Source organism: Mastacembelus armatus, chromosome 8, assembly GCF_900324485.2.
Source record: "Mastacembelus armatus chromosome 8, fMasArm1.2, whole genome shotgun sequence".
NCBI classification, from domain to species: domain Eukaryota; kingdom Metazoa; phylum Chordata; class Actinopteri; order Synbranchiformes; family Mastacembelidae; genus Mastacembelus; species Mastacembelus armatus.
In genome coordinates this window covers 9,578,350-9,595,809 of record NC_046640.1, presented here as the reverse complement: position 1 = coordinate 9,595,809, position 17,460 = coordinate 9,578,350, and the positions used below count along the sequence as shown (strand labels likewise).

At 42.0% G+C, this 17,460-nt stretch overlaps 1 protein-coding gene across 1 annotated transcript; it reads left to right on the top strand.

Moving 5' to 3' along the window:
• The first annotated feature begins 671 nt into the window (after positions 1-671).
• On the top strand, positions 672-14,740 carry LOC113141294 (neurexophilin-1). The gene is made up of 2 exons (XM_026325621.1): positions 672-728; positions 13,967-14,740. The coding sequence occupies exons 1-2, from the start codon at positions 672-674 to the stop codon at positions 14,738-14,740; spliced, it is 831 nt and encodes a 276-aa protein (XP_026181406.1).
• Positions 14,741-17,460: the final 2,720 nt, after the last annotated feature.

Sequence of the window (17,460 nt, the reverse complement as noted above, 5' to 3'; positions counted from 1 at the left end):
GTGTTCAGGGTGAATTGAATGGACTAGGATCAGAGAAAGTGGAGGGAGATGCTGGATAGGTGGGGAGAGAGATATAAAGGAGGGGGATGAAGGGAGAGAAAGGGGGAGAGAGACAAGAGATTTGTGGTGAGGAAAAGGGGGAGAGGCAAACAGATAGAGCAGGAGAGAGAGAGAGAGAGAGAGTAGAAATTGTTAAAGCGCGTGTTTCTCTCTTGCCAGTCTCATCATCGCTCAGTTTCTGCAGGGGGCTGCAGCTCCATCGCTCCAGGATCTCCACTGGCACCGATGACCAGTTACAATCTACCCACTCACAAGTCAATCCGTTCCACCCTGAGCTGGGATCTCAACATTTTTTTCTGCATGGATGATAAAAGCCTGCCGCATATCCATGGATTTCTTATGCCACAACTAATGTGACTCAAATCCGGGATTGGTGCAAAAAAAGAAAAGACAAAAAACGGGGCACTCCAAGTGGTTTCCAGCGGTTTTTAGGTTTATGGAAACAACACTTCAGCCTGTCTTGGACATGGGACCGTGCGTCAGCCGACAGAGATCCGGTGCCGGTGGAAGATCATCTTCCTGAAGAAGGAACAGCCCGTGTGCGGGAGTTTTTAAATCTTTGTGTTTTTTTGCTACTGGAGGAGGGGGAGCTGTGGGTTTTACGCGCCGGAATGATGCGTCCCAACCGCGGCTTCATTCTGCTTCTCCTCAACGGAACCGCTTGTTTGGTAAGATAAGAGTGGGAGTGGGGGAAAGTCACACTTACTCGTTTTGCTCCAAATTCTATGATCCATGCAACACCTCGTACCTGCGTCACGAGGTACCATAAGGTGTCTGCGCCTGGTTTGCCGCATCAACTTCCAAAGTCGCTATCAGAAGTAGATTACGTTTTTAAGGACACACACGTGAGAGGGTAAGTGACAGCTGAGGGCCAACACCGGTCAAAATAAGAAATTACCAGGCGCGTATCTCCTTCGTGCCGGGCTCCAGAGAGCCTTATTCCCGCTTTCTTCCCGCTTTCTGGGCTCTGCCCCCGGATTGCATCGAGATTTCTTCTGATGTCTTGTTATTTTTGCACTCACTTAATAATTATTAAGCCAGTAACACACTCACTTTGAGCAGGTTCTGACAGGTAAGGCGGGGGCGCTATCATTATTCCCAGTGGACACAAGCTGGCTGAGCGCACCTCGTCTCCGATGGCCGTCAACACTTTCCTTTTTCTTTTTTTTTTAACTCTGTGCGTTTGTCCTAACACATCATTAAACTTATGTGACTGCGCGCGCAACTTACCGGCCAATCAGCATATAAAGAATCAAATAAACCAGTGCAGGCAGCTGAAACCCTCAACTTTTAGCCAAATCAAACATTTTAGAAAATGATTTCATCGCTTTCGCCAGTTTGATGTGTAACCTATGAACCGATTTCATCAAGACTTGTCAGCCAAACAAAGTACAGCAGAGAGACATGGAAAAAGTAAGCTCACCATCCAGTAGTCATTTCTCACATCTGGCTATAGACACAACATCCTTTATGAGGTTTGTACCTATTTCTACATTCATGCGCTGCAAACCTGCAAATGAAGGTTATAGGTGATGGTGACCAGAGCAGGGAGTGTGTTTTGTTTGATGCCAAAGATCTACAGAAAGTGGAGCAAGCTTTTTTTTGTTTGTTTGTAATGAGAGCTCTCTCACCTTAATGTCAGACATGAATAAAAACTGTTATTTTGTGCCATGAGCTAAAAAGTTTCTCTGTTCTTTAACTGACCCAACTAATATTAAATAAAGTCATTAAAAAAAAAATATCTCCATGGTACATTTTACCCATGTTAAACTACAGTGCCTTTATAAGGACCCCCACTGACATACAACCCTATGATGAGCAAACATGAACCGTGTTTGTGGTCTTAATCAAAGCTTCCTACTTTATATAGCCTAACTTTACAATCAACTTGGAGATCTGCAGATGTATTATAAAGCCGTCTTTAATGAGAAATCGATTCTTGATTTACATGAGGAAATTTGACAACACCCTTCTGCTCAGAAATCCCTGGGCTGAGTGCAGCTCACTCATCACAGGGCCCAGGAAATGAGCAAGCTCCAGTGGAAACACTTAAGTGAGGTTGAGAGGCTTTCTGATGCAGCCGTTTCTGTCTGCGTCGCAACAACGATGAGCTTGTAGTTTTCATATTAAGGTATTATTCAGGTTAGACTAAAGTAATGGCCCTCTTGGTGATTTGAGTTTTCACGGAGAGTGGTTGTAAATGAATGAACGAAGAGGCCACATGCTGATTTAAAATATGAGAGATGAGTGTCTTTTCAGCTGTTGTACCACTAGATACAAGAATGTGGGATAATAGGCTTAACACTCAATTCTGTGTTGCCTTGGTTGTGAGAGCGTTTTGTGAGCTGCAGGGCTACAGCCCATTCTAACCCAGAAGGTCTGTAGCTAATCATAATGAAGTTAATTGAGGCTTTTTTCCCCCCTCTCCAGACCATGTATCTATGAAAAACGTACATGACATCCCTCAGCAGGAGATCTTGGGTAATTCATTTGCCCCATGACAGTGATAAATTATGGCGCAATTAATAAGTTAAGTAACTTTTTATTATGCAAAAGAAGTGTGATTAATAATCGTATAAGCCTACTATGCATTAAAAATTCAATTTGGATGATTGTTGTAATAGCTTCACTATTCTCAGAGAGGGTTTAGGTCTCGAGGGACGTTTTGCAAATGGCAACTAATATAGATGACTATTAACACAAGGTGCCACTCTGGCTGTTGTTTATGTGACAAATGATGTGTTTTGAATGTTAATTATTCTCTGTATTTGAATTGAGGGTTATGAATAATATAAGCCATCTCAGTTGTATAATTGACTGCTTGAGAAATTATGTTTATTTTTGGCAGCAGTTTCAGTTATTTTTCATTTTTGACTCGCAGCAAGCTGACTGGATTTGTTTCAATAAACTAAACATCGACTGCACATAGAGAATCTGGAATATTTAGGGGAAATGTTTAGTGTCCTTTTATGGTCCTGGTTGTTTACAGTCATGGCGGTCAGTCACTAGTTAAGCCGAGCCATAATTTTCATAATCAATTAATCTCCTCTTTATTTTCCCAATTAATTGATTAATTATTTTAACTAGAACACATTTGAAAAAGAGCCTAATGTGACATATATAAATAAATAATTTTGTTTCATGTGTCCAATTCAAAAACGATGAGTTTACTGCAATGAAAGATAAGGAAAGCAACAAATGATCACATTTGAGTTGCTGAAGATATGAAATGTTTGTCGATTGTGCTTGAGAAATGAAGATTAATTAATTGGCAAAATAGCTGCTGATTATTTGTCCATCAAGCAGCTAATCATTTCAGCTCTAGCGTGAAAGTTATGGTCTTTGTAAGGACATATTAATTACTAAACAGATGTGAGGTGAACTGAGCTTATCATGTAAACTGAGGAATAACAGGTGCCTATGGAAGATAAGTTGACACATTGAAAATATGCAGTGCAGGTGTAGGGTGGTGTAAAGACAAGAGAAATGGGAAAAGTGAGAGGTGTGAGAGTAGGTGTAGATTAGCACTAAAAGAAGGATAAGTCAAACATCTACCTCAGAGGTTTATTGACAGTCATCACTAATTTTTTTTTTTCCTCTCTCTTTTGCACAAAAACATGCAAGAATTTGTCCGTGAAACCACGTGATAATATAATATAATTACAGCTGAGGCAGGGTGTCTGAATGGTGCACAGCACAGTCTGAATCCTCAGAGCGGTTGGTGAAATCTGGGAGGGATGAGGTGAACGACAAGTGCCCTTCTCTCCTTCAGCAACAGGAACAACTACCAGAAGTGCCCTCAAACTCAAACGCCCCAATGGAGAACTATGAAATGTATGTCAATTTCCACTTTTCATGGAAATAAGATTTTTACTTTTAATCAACATGCCAGGTTAAAGAATTATTGTAAATAGATAAAAAAAAAAAAAAAAAAACTAATTGTAATTGTACTCACTCCGCTCTGCACTTTAATACATGTGAACAACCACAAAAAGGCTTATGTTATTAAGGAATTCTAACCTTTCATGTGCTGTAACCTTCATGTGGTGAAGATCGCTGTGGATGTGGGAGCTCAGCCCTTCAGACATGCTCATACTGAGCTTACAGTTGCTCTTTCATACAAGACTATTCTAAAAAGGATGAGCCTCAGGTAGCCGTCTGTGGCCATGAGAGACGGGTCTGCTTTATACTCTCTGTGATTGCTTTCAGTGCAGATGCAGACGCTGGTCGTCATGCTCGATGACTGAATTTCACCTCTGTAGCTGAATGCAGAATGGCATTTTTTGCAGAGTGAATTTCAGTGAAGAGATTCACATATATTCCAAGGTTTGTGTGCCGTGTTTTTCTCTGCGTGCACTATACACTGTACTTTGATGAATTCACATTGAGAAATTAGGATCTAGTGCTGCTATCTTGTCTATTTCTAAACTGTTATTCTCAACCTTCATTTGACTTTGCCATCACCAAAAAGGCATTTTCACATTGCAACTCAATTAAAGACAAATTATGTTCTTACACTGGAAGCTTCACAAGGCCAATATCTCTTTCATAACAAAGAAGGGTCTGTGATTAGGCTGTACAGCACAGAATAGACACTTGAATCCTAACATAACAGTACAACAACTGAGACAACAAAAGGCGTAATATCTAAACAAAACTGCCTGCTGTTTGCCTGGAACACATGACAGCACGGTGCAACAAACACGCACTATGCAAACATGAAGATCTGCGCGTAAGGTTGAAAAAACAGAGGCTGTCTGACGCTAATTCTAACGACATCAGACTCCTCTGTGCCTGTCAAAAAGTCTTAGATTCAAGTTTCTTAGATACCTGTCCTCCTCGCAGGGTCATTGACCTTGTCCGCCCAGATACATCCCCAGCTAAGCAGAAACACCACCTTAATCCTGAGAAAACAAATGGAAAAAAAAAAAAAAAAATCCCTCTGTCATAAAGCATATATTCCATACAGTACATAAATGTGAGTCAGTGAATAGTATTCTCTTTCTTTTTTTGGTCTTTCTTGTTGTTGTGAGGCTTCCTTCTGCCATCCTTGTTGCAATCTGCATGTCAGAGCACATAAGCTTCTACTCTCCTCGCCATCTCCCTCACAGGTGCCAGAAACACAAGACTCATTCATAATTGTCAAATTTCTATCATAAGGGAGAGTTTGGCTGCAAAACCACAGTGGAAGGAGACAGAAGCATTTCTTGTGTAGGTGGCATCTGTCCTGTATCCCCCCTGTGAAAACAGAAGGATTAGAAGGTGGTGAGTTCAGAGGAACAATTAGCAGGACGTCATGTTCGTCATAAGCAGCACAATAAGAAGGACAGCCTTTTTTTCCAGTAGCAGCCACTGTTAAATTAACCAGTGATTCAACATTGATATATAATGCAAATGAACTAAATCAGATAGCTAAATTAAGCAGAATAAACTTTCATTCAATATTAAATTATTTCATTTTTATCTCTGAAACCAAGAGTCTGTTTTTTTTTTTTTTTTTGATGGATTTTACTTGGTGAGCAAAAACCGATCAAAGGATGACTTTTCGTGTATGATACAAGAACCACAGTGAAGCATCAGTTGACTGATTGAAAATTAATCAGCCTCTTTTGTGATAATAAATGAATTTCAGTCATTCCAAGAAAATTAAATGTCTTTAGGTTTTGGAAGGTTAATGTGATGAAATCAATCAATAATGAAAATTAGTCATTAGTTGCAGCTCTGTTATTTTACCATTTTTATAACACTAGTTGTTGATTCCACAAACTGTAAATTGTTCAGTTTATGCATTTCAAATTTCACTACTTTTGTCTTCCCACAGCATTTCATTGCTAATTGCCAGTGCACATGTTATTGTGAATCTGCATTTATAACTGCACTTGGATTACATAGATAATTGTAAAACTATTTTGTCAGCCTTAAATTATAGTCTTGAAGGGAAGTCACTCTACCCGAACATCTGATGTGATTCTTCCCCTCTAATTTTAACAATTTAATTCCAAACCTTTTCACTATCTTCTATTTTTATACACTATCTGTTATAAATAAATAACCAAAAACTGAACAGTGTTACTCGTGCTATAATGGACAGAATCTGTGGCTTCCTGTCTGTGGTATAAAACAGCCTGAGTTATGTACAATCACAGCATGAATGATCGCAGATTGGTACCTCTTACTCCCCTGACCACCTGCTGAGGAACCCAGCGGAGGACTCCACTCAGCTCCTCCCTCAGGCCCCCCCCCCCCCCAGCAGCCCCACAACGCAGAGAGCGACTGAGAAAGACAGACAGAGAGGAAGCATGCTCCCTGACACACTGACAGCCCTTTATTGTGAAGCGCCGAGCTGTCCTGAGACAGAAAACGCTGTCTGCTCAGAACCAGCACAATTTATTGTGGCATTGCTCTTTGGAAGACAGAGCAGACCCTGGAAGGATATCTGTAGGTTTGTCTGCTGGTGAATTACAGTTCAGAGCTTAAAGAAAAATGACTCGTAGCCTTGGGTAGAATGAGTGGGTGTAACTCCCAGGGGATCCAGATAAAGATGCACTTGACTTTCACACAGAGGAATAACTAGGGATGGGAAAATCCATAACAGACGTTTTAATTTCAGAGAGCTTCTGCTGGAACTGACAATAGTGAGGTTGTTTTACTGCATTGTGAAAATGCAAACTTATGGAAAGTGTCAACATAGACTGAAGCTTCTGTTGTTTGAAGATCTGAAGGCATTCACACATTATTAGAAGAGGCGATGTGGGACCAGGGGACATGAGCTTATTTGAAGGGGGAACACCAGGCTGTCAGCATAGTTTAACAGTGAGGCAAACTGAAGCTTTTCTGATGCTGCCGGCTCTGAGGCTCATGGTGACCTCATCGTGGGAGCCACTCGATACCACACCAGAATAAGACTGCGGTGCAAGAACCCATTTATATTCTCAGTTCTCTCACAATCTGTAAACAGTCTGTTCTGTGTGAATGGATATCTGTGGGAAGTTTACCAGCGTGCTGCCCAGTGACGGAACAGTGATTTTCAGGGTCAGAGTGGTGCGCATGTCCAGACAAGGCCAACTGAGGGTCTTTAAAGGGGGGGGGGGGTCCAATTAAGGCAGTGCACAGCGACAAGGATCAGGGAATTGAGGGAACTGAGCTCCACAGAAGTACAAGTGATGGATAGTAGGAATTTTGCAGAGCAAAGAGATTCTGCATTGAATTGAAGACGTGTTGTTGTAGAATATAGGCCAGCAATGACTAACATTTATTTTAACCTTTAATACTCCTGGATCAATTTGAGCAGTCATGCACTTACCTGTGCCCCACTTCACAGTGACCCTGTTAAGAGCTGCACTCTGCATTGTTTTCTATTTACCAAACGTTTGCAAAGTACCAAATAGATTTTTTTTTTCTGAGTGCACCAAAAAAAGCCACTGTTTCAAGAATTTTAATTGCTGTCTCTGCAGTTAAGGTCTGGTTAGATTAATGTTCTACTGGGTTAAGTTCAAAGAAAGATTGAATTCACCATTAGAAGAAATCCACATTGATTGTAGGTGGGAGACAGACCACAGTCCTTTCTGTATGTCCACCCATCCATCCTAAGCTTGTTTTGTGTAGCAAGATAACAGCAGCACACATGATTTGTCTTTGCTACTGAAACTTAACAAATGTCATGCAAGGAAATGCTCTCGTTTTTCTGGAGAGGTGGTTATTTTCCTGAACGCCAGAGGTCACTTGTCACTCAGTTCATACAGGAGGTTGTTTTAAGAGTTTCAAATCAACTGAGATGGACTGCAGTTCACACCTGTTGTCGGGATGCGTGTCAAATGTCTCACAAGTAAGCACTTGTGATCAGATTTCACTTCCCTGCTCACATTTGGTTTGGTCTGTTAAAGGCAGCTGCTAAACAGAAAGCTAGTTAAGCAGTTTGGTACTTTGCTGTCACTCGAGCTGTTTGGTATTTTCAAAGAAATTGTGGGTTTGATGTCATATGCATGTTTCTAGGCACGGTTGCAATCGCAGCAATCTCCATAGAAATATGGATCCATCTAACTCACCTTAAGTCACCCAGTATCTATGCTTTAAGGGCAGCAGTCGACTAATGCTCAGATCTCAGTATCTAGTGTAAGCAGAGTTATGCACATTCTGAGCTGGAAGCTGCCAAGTTAAACAAGATTCTGATTTGGCCACTTTACTGAACCAGTTTATTCTCAGGAGCATAAGGCATTATTCATCTTCTCCTTTTTACTGGGCATTTAAATGGGCAAGATATTGGTGCTTATAAAACTCCTGGGCATGTGGTCAATGGTGCATTAAGATAGACAACAGCCCTTGATAAATTGGCATTCAGCTGAAGGTTTTTATACCTGAACCTTGGTGAGACGATTGACGAGTCCTTCCAGCTTTTACCAGACAAGTGTGGATACTGTAGCAGCAGCTTTAATCAGCTCCACCCCATCAGACCATGCATTGCGCCTCACTCCCTTGGGAGAAACTGTCCCCTTGCTGCCCCTCTCCACCCTCCTTGCACCGCCAACTTGTCGATATCTTATAATGTAAAAATTTGATAGCCAATTCAGTGCCCAGCTCCTCTCAGAGCATACAAAATGAGCCCCATGTCCCCTGGGACCACAAAACTGAACCTGTCCAAAATGAGCTTGGAAAGCAGGTGGAGGCTGGAGAAGAGAAAAAAAAAGGAAGAACAGAAAAAGAGTTTAAAATAAACAGATTCAGTGTGGTGGGTTTGTTCACCCACTGCAGATCCAAACCACATTGACCACTGAAAATTTAATTATTTATTAACAGTCAAATGACTTGTTTCTTGTGAAATTACCTTTCTCTTCTTCACCTCTTCTTGGATCTACACTAGCTAGAAGAATAATTAGTTATAATGGCACAGCCATTTATAGGCTTTAATCGTGTAACAGAGAGGTCTCCTGTAGTGAACATATTAGATCTGGAGATGAGTAGAGGAGAAAGATGAAGCAAAAAAAAAAAAAGAAGAATGAAGCATTGACGAGCACTTAAGAAATCTGAGCTGCCTGGGTCTTTAATTAAAAATTGATGTTATATTGGAGATGAAGATTTCAACTCAGCAGTCAGAGGAAAATTAAGTGCTTATTTAAACTGTCAGCTCCCCAGGACAAGCACATGCTTTTAGTCCTGCTGGGTGGCCCAACAGGCAGATTGTCTGTATCAATTCATCCATCAGTTTAGTTTGTTGCAAATCATGTATTCATAAAAATACAATTTCAAACTTGTAACATGCACTAAAGCATAGACTTACTTATAAATATGAGGGAGGATTTATGTAGTGATTTGCAGGCCAAGCACTTATAAAGCCAATCACCATGACTGGTTTCACTTTAGGATGCAATAGGTCCTGCAGAAAGTCTACAGTGAAATATTGCCACTGAAATGTTGCTGAAAGAATAATTACATATAGTCTAGACATTACTTTGTACTAATGTTTTTAGACTAAATTTCTCTCACCGTTGCTATCCATCCATCCATCCACCCATTTATTCCTATTTAGGGCCACAGGGATCTGCTGGAGCCTATCCCCCCACCTCTCATCCAATGTCAGCTTGGATCACCTTCAGTGCCCCCACAACCATCCAGAGGACAAGTGGTATAGAAAATTGACTGAATTAATCTGCTCTTTATTTTTCTCTGTTATTTAAACCTAAAGTAACTGACCCCTAAGCACTTATTAAGTTGATATGGCAAGCTTGTTAGCAAACAATTTACACATCCAGTAGATACTGAGCAACATTAGCTCTTATTTGGAGTTGTGTTTCTCACCACCAGATGGATGTACGGCTGTTTTGGTATTCGCCAACTCCTGGGGGAAATATCTGGCTCTTTGGCTACTAAATGCTCCACAATGTTCACCAGTGAGCTGGTCTGTTTGCTGTTTGTTGTTGGACAGGAAGTGTGCAGTGGGCTTTCAGACCTTTTTTTCTTGCTGAAAACAGCTCCCTGCTGCATCTAAGAAGAGGTTGGAAAGCGTAAACCAAAGCAGTAAATGTGAACAAGCAGCTTAAAGATGCAAATACACTCCAAAGAGCTGCATACAGCTGCACAGAGGGTTTTAAAATGCCAAACAGAAAAATGGCAAATCCTCACACTGGAGAAGCTGAAACCAGAGAGCGCTAGCATTTCTGCTAGACAAATGACAGCACTGTCATTTTTCAGGAGCCCAAATCTGAATGTGTAAACTCAAGTGCAAGTCTGATAATATCTTACTTTTTTGGTCGGTACACTGGTCTGTCACCAGTCCTTAGCTTCTGTGAGAGTCACGGCATGCATTTAATTTAAGTGGCTCCCTGATCTCAGTGCTATATTATGACAACAATGTGCTTCTGTCATCTGGGGAAAGGGTTAAAAAGGTGTACCTGTCACTGTAACAGGCTGATTATTGCCTGAGGAGCTGGCAGGTTTCTGAAGATCACTCCCCTCCCCAAATTCCCTGCTGGGATAGAGGCCTGGGGCCTGCGCTCACTGAGGCTGAATGACTCACAATTACCACAGCGACAGAGCCTGCAGCCCGCTCCCATCTTCTCCAGCCGTTTCACTGACTCACTTAGCACACATGACAAATGACAAAATCACCCTCAACCTCCACCCCCTCACTAAGACCTGATTGCCCATCGCCCACACTTTGCCTACAGTACTTAAGGCTGGGATACATCTTGGCAAGCTTCATCAAACAAAACTTACTTGAAACAAAACTTGTTCTCATCTATCAAAGCATCATTCCACTGCATTGTGGTTATGGTTATTAACACCCAGATTTTTACTGTGAGCTAGTGAAGGGTAAAACCTTTGACATTAAAGTGCAAACACTTATTTACGTTATATCATTCAGTGCAACAACATTAGTGCTCAACTGAACAATGTCAGGATATGCATGTATTCATGCAATGTAAAAATATATCTCAAAGTGTAGCAATGCATGGATCCTTTTGCACTGTGAAAACAACAGTGAACTCCTGGGCTATTTTACAGTGTTTCAACTTGCTTACATTGCATAAGTCAAAGTTGGAAGTGTGCTGATAGTTAAATCTTACACCTCATATACTCTGCTAGTTAAATGCAATGTGGCAAGAGAGTTGTAGCAGTATGCAGTTTTTCAGACTGGAGTGGAAAAGTAGTGCTTGTTATAACATTTAATGATAAAAAATGTGCTATGTGCTGCTGTGTAATGTGTGACCCCAGTGACCTTAGAGATGCGTCATTCACAAGACCTCCAACACCAAAACATGCAAATAATAGGGGAAAATACATACATCAGGCCACTTATGAGCTGTAAAAGGTTAAACACAGAAGTACTTAAATGCATCATATCCGATTTTAGCAGCTGCACAGTATGTGTTCTCTTACTACAGTAGCCATCTTTTTTTCAGGACCATATTAAACTCATTCTAAAATTTGTCTTTGACAGTGGTGCTTCACACCGAATCTGACACCTCCAGCAGTGCCAGACACTGAAATGTTCTGTTCAACAATAGCACAATGCTCACTTCATTTCTCCTCCTGCAGCCTGGTCTCTCAGGCTCTCTAATGAAGACTACGAGAAAGGAAGGATCCTTTGCTCAACATGTAAGCTACAACAAAATCTACTGTAATATGCTTCTGTTCAGCATTCGTGCCATCTGAGAGTCACTTTACACAAGTGGCAGAGCTGGCAAAATGATGAGGATCATAAAAGCAAGGGGCAGATTTCATAGGAATCAAGAGTGACATATTTTTCAAGAACCCTACAGGGTCTTTTTGTAGGACACCACAGGGGCTCTTAAGTGCTGTCTGGGGAGGCAGGCAGAGAGCTACCCTCTGCGCCCAACAGCCGGTGGCTCATTGAAGAGGCATCAAACACATAACTAGTCTTCAATACGAGCTGTGGCAAACTGTGTATTTGTCATCACAGTCATCCTGTCTGGCCTAATCTCCCTCCTCTGCAACACAAAGACACATTTAAAAAGTTTAAAATCAATGTCATGTCTTCAGCTTTTCCCAACTTTTCATTCATTAACAACGATTTAGGGATTCTCATAGATGCTATCAGAAGTATCTGATCCAAGAGGAAGGAGTCCATGTCAGGACTGTTATCAGCCTCTGTTGGGAGGCTGAAGGATCTGAGCAGCAGTGTAAGTGTAGCATCAGACAGGTAACTAGAGGAGAGGGTGTCTGTCCTCTAACACCCCCATGGGAGTAAAGCCAGATTAAGGGGATGAGGGAAGTCCTCGCCAAACAGCAGACCGCAACCACATCAGCGGGAATCCTCGCAAGTCAGTTGAAATGCGATACACGTTGTTTTGAAAGGAAATGCATGTTTTAGAGAGACAGAAAATCAATATCACTGACTGACTGTGGTGCAAGTGAACAAATCTGAGTGAGCTTGAAAAACCTGCATAAAATGGAATAAAAATGAGTCAGACTTAATAATCCTAGCTAAGCCAATATAAGGAAGCCCTGGCAGTCAAGACAGTAGATGGATCAGAGCGTAGACGGGAATGCATGCATTATGCATTATTGTAAAATCTCTGTGGGTAGAGCATGCATGCATACACAAACATACTCCACCATTCACATTTGCATCGCTGATTGTTCACGTTTACTACACCTCAGAATTCACAAATGATGCGTGTTTGTGTGGCTCTGTGTTCTCCACCGCCAAATCCAGAGGACATACTGTATTAATGCTGGATACGTCCATGCCACATTAGACAGAAGCTACCTGTTAATAGATCATTACCATTGAATAATTACCCATTACATTGCTCTCACATTCACACACTCTTCACAAAGCTACTGCTGAGCACAGCAGTGCTATCTTATCTCCTATACTCCTCTTCCCCTCCCCTCAGTCGATGTTAACATCTGACAGCTCGTGAGTGTGAATGTGAGTGTGTGTGTGAGTGTGTGTGTGCCGACACAGATTTTTTTTCTTTAATTAAAACACTGGAAGTCTTAATTGGACATTACACTTTATTCTTTAGCCCCCACCCAACTTGCCCATCTCCCTTTCCTCAAACACTTTGATCCTCCAACCAAATCTTTTAAGGCATTAATAGTTTCTCCTGTACTCAGACTCAAACTACACTGCTTAAGAAGCAAAAAAAAAAAAAACTCTCTTTAAAACAGAAAACACAGCTTATCCTACTTTGAGTTTGTTCGTTTGAAAATGTCTTTCCAGTTTGGATGATTTTCAAGTGACCTTTTATGACACAGATCCAGTGGAAATGAAATTGTTTGAGAGGGAAACATTAGGACACCAAGACAATGTAGAAATTAGTGTTTTATAACCACTAGCATAAATCCTGCTCCTCTTGGCAGACCACGAAACCTTTTAAACACATAAATTAACCTCTTATCTCTGATGGCAACACTAGAAAGCATTTCTTAATGACAAGGCTTTATTGTTTTACAGGATTATAGCCTTTGTTGAAAATTGTCCACCCTCCCAAATATTGATTAAACTGCACAAGGCCACAGAAACATGGTTTATGTGAATTCAGTTTTGGTGAGGATTTTCTGTTGGAATCAGTTCTTTGATCCCTATTGCCCCACCAGTAACTCAGAGGAGGTATATGAGCCCATTACTAGTGATCTTATAAGCTATAGGGAATTACATCAGCTCTGTGAAAAGTAGACATAAAGGAGTATTTTCTGTCGTAGCTGAGGAAAACAAAAGAATGTAATAATAGCGATACCTGCAAAATCTCAACCATTTATTTATATATATAACATTGATAGAATGTCACGGTTACTACCACTAGAGGTATGAACGGTAAATTAAGTATCGATTAAACCTTTAATTTGTTTTCTGTCCACGTTTCTTTCTACCTGGCTAATAACTGCTTGCTTTCTTTCTCTATTTTCTGCTTCGATCCCTTCCTCCACCTCCTCTTTCCAGGTGGCTCTGGGTCAAGAAGATGACTCCTCAAGCCCCAAGAGCTCTTCAGACGAGTCCTCGAAGACGGTGGGCCTACTGAGTGGGCAGGCTTCCCTTTCACCCCTGAGCCGCTGGATGCTTCACAGTAAGAGCAGAGCTGCTAATGCCACATCTCTGGAGCTGCCCTATCGCTCCCCTGTCCCTTTCTCTAAGCAGGAGTTTTCAAAACAGGAGTTCTGGGAGATGTTGGGCAGCGACCTGCTCAAGCCCGACGCCTCCAGCTCCAGGGTCAAACGCCGGCCCATTGTTAAGACTGGCAAGTTCAAGAAGATGTTTGGCTGGGGAGACTTCTATTCCAATATTAAGACGGTGAGGCTTAATCTGCTGATCACTGGCAAGATTGTGGATCACGGTAATGGCACGTTCAGCGTCTACTTCCGCCACAACTCCACAGGCCAGGGCAACATCTCAGTCAGCCTGGTGCCACCCGTGAAGGCGGTGGAGTTTGACCTGGAGCGCCAGAGCGTGGTCTACCCCAAGGACTCCAAGATCTTCAACTGCCGCGTGGACTATGAGAAGGTGGATCGGAGCAAGCGCACCTCGCTGTGCAACTACGACCCGTCCAAGACCTGCTTCCAGGAACAGATTCAAAGCCATGTGTCCTGGATTTGTTCCAAGCCTTTCAAGGTCATCTGTATCTACATTTCCTTCTACAGTACGGACTACCGCCTGGTGCAGAAGGTGTGCCCGGACTACAACTACCATAACGAGATGCCCTATCTGCCCTCAGGCTAGAAGCCTTGTAGGGGGAGGAGAGGTGGGAGGAGAGAGGAGAAGGGTGGTGAGTAGGAGTGACTGCAAGACATGAGGAGGGAACCAGGGCTGTGAATCGTCCTTAATGCCATTATGGCAGTGAGACACCTTTAAAAAAAACCCTCTCTGTAGCCTGACTATTGTAAGATGTAAAAACATATATGCAAAACAAAAACTACAGTATGCAGATAATGAGGCACTGGGAATGCTTAATTGCAGCATTCATTAACTGAACTGGTAGTAAAAATCAAATACCGCCAACACGCACATTCTTACCTCAATTCAGTTTCTAAATGCCAACTTCTCGCCAGCTATTTCTCTCTTCCATTAAGTCATTTGTGAATGTTATCTGAATGTCCTTTTAATCACCCTTTACAGTATTGCTCTTTTGCAAAGTCACAAGGCAGTATTTTCGGCGAAATCACGCATTTAAATGCTGTGATACGATTCACTGGAGAGCTGTGTACAAATTCAGACTTTATTACAAACATCACACAGTGCGATGTTTGGAATGAAGTGTTTCTACACTGTAAAGGCAAAAACAATCATGATTTAAAACTTGCCGGAGGGAACACATAGCATTGTTTTACTCACAGAGAGCAGATGAATGTAACGAGTAACCAACCACAGGATCATTCAGGTTACCACTTAAAGGCGCCTTTTTTTTTTTTTTTTTAACGTGAACTCAAGTTCATTCCTGAACAGCATTAGTTTCTCAGTTTCTCATACCATGCCCACATTTTCACATGTCACCATCCCACCATGGCACTGTCACATCCATTTCAGTGAAAAGAGAAGAAGAAAAACAGAAAGAGAAAATAATAAAATTTGCAAGAAAAAGCAATTTCAAAAAAAGATTCAGGGTGAGGGCTTAAGACAAGTTCAGTGCAGAGGAAATAACTAGATTCTGTATAGTGATAGATTGGCCCTCCACACTTAAGAGAGAGAGAGAGAGAGAGAGGTGGGAGAGTGAGAGAGGGAGATATTCAGTGAGCTCTTTTAATTAAAGTGGAGAAGGAGATGTAGAGTATGCAGCTCCTTCTATTGTCCCCTCTGTATGAAAAAGATTACATTTTGTTGCCGTCAGGATTCCTGATTTCACGCCTTGATAACTTTGACTGTGTGAGGGAGATTGCTCTCTCCCGACAAATACTGTGTTCACTAAAGTCAGCCTGTTATCTTGAATAAATGAAAATATTATCATAATAATTACATATAATTTAATCTCCTTTAGAACTAATTAAGGTTTCAGCGAGAGGGCGAAATGTATTCCTAAAAATCAAGACAGTGGGTAGGAGGGATAAGAGGACGTTCATGGGGATTGTTTTTGCATGGAGCTGGCAGCCAAAGCTCGGCCCAGAGTTAACTGCTCATTAAGATAAATGGCCATGGGCTGGCCCATCTCATGTTGCTCTCAGAAACAATATCAGTGAGGAGCAGTGTACAGTAGAGCTGTGAATTAGATAGCCTCGCATTCCGTGTGCGAGTGGTTACAGCCGTGCTGCTTTTAAGGACACAGTGACTTCTTGGTTCATTAACAATGAACTGTCACAAGTGAAGGTGTGAAGAGACATTAACCGGTGACATCGGATCAGACAAAGATCGGTGCGTGTGCACGTTTAGCTGAAACAGTGCAACGATTTCCCAGGTGGATCCGTGAAGCGGTGAACAGTCACCCTCTTCCTGTGGGGGGTAGCAAAAAGCCAGATATAAATGTATCGCCTTGGCTGCTCTGTGTGGGCTTGGAGAGCAGGAGTAGGAGGGAAAACACAGTCACAGGCTAAAGATAGAAACAAAGACCTGTAAATCTGCACATCAAAGCTCCGAATTTTTTTATTTACTCTTAGAGAGAGGGGTAGCTACTCTCCACATTCGACCAAAACAACCTGTGGCCCAGAGCACATGGCAGAGGTGCACGAGCAAGTCTGCTGGTAACAGACAGCTGCGCCACCTGCAGCCATGATAAGGGCTGTTCATCTGACTCAGTCAAACCCCTGTCTCCTCTTGCATGTGACTGTTTAATGAAAGCTGATATCTCTTATATACACTGGCTTGGCTACCAGTCTTGTTGACAACACATACACAGTATCTGTCTGCCTTGTCTTTGTAAGTGTCTCGCAATCAACAATACTCACACAGGGGATTTTCCTAAAGAGGCTACTATTAATCAGACTATGAGAAAGCATGTAGAGACACAGTAACAGTATTTATTTAGAGGCACACACACAGAGTCCCAGTGGAACATCCAATATAGACGATGCTATGGCAGTGACTCAAATTAAACGCCTCACACCCATCTGAAAGTGTTTTTCCTGTCCTGCTGGATCAGATACTAAGCTTCATGTGTGTAAAATGCACCAACCAGCATGGTCCAACCACTGCCTTTATCTCCGTCCATCCATCCCCTCATCCTCCAGTTCTCTCTGCCCTTTATCCCTATGCGTGTTACTCAGGCACTGTGTTTCACCATCTTCACACTGTTGTCCTTTCCCTGCGTGCGATCTGCCTGACTGACTGGCCTTAGCCTACATACCTTCTTTATGGCCCTTAGCCTGGGCTTGAACCCTGCTGAGCAGTTCCTCCACACCCGCTCTCCTGTGCACGGCGCTGATCTGAGCTGGCTAAACTGTGTGATCTTAACGCCAAGCCAACTGAACATCAGCAGTGATCACTCCCCTGTCTCCTTCTCTATCTATCTATTT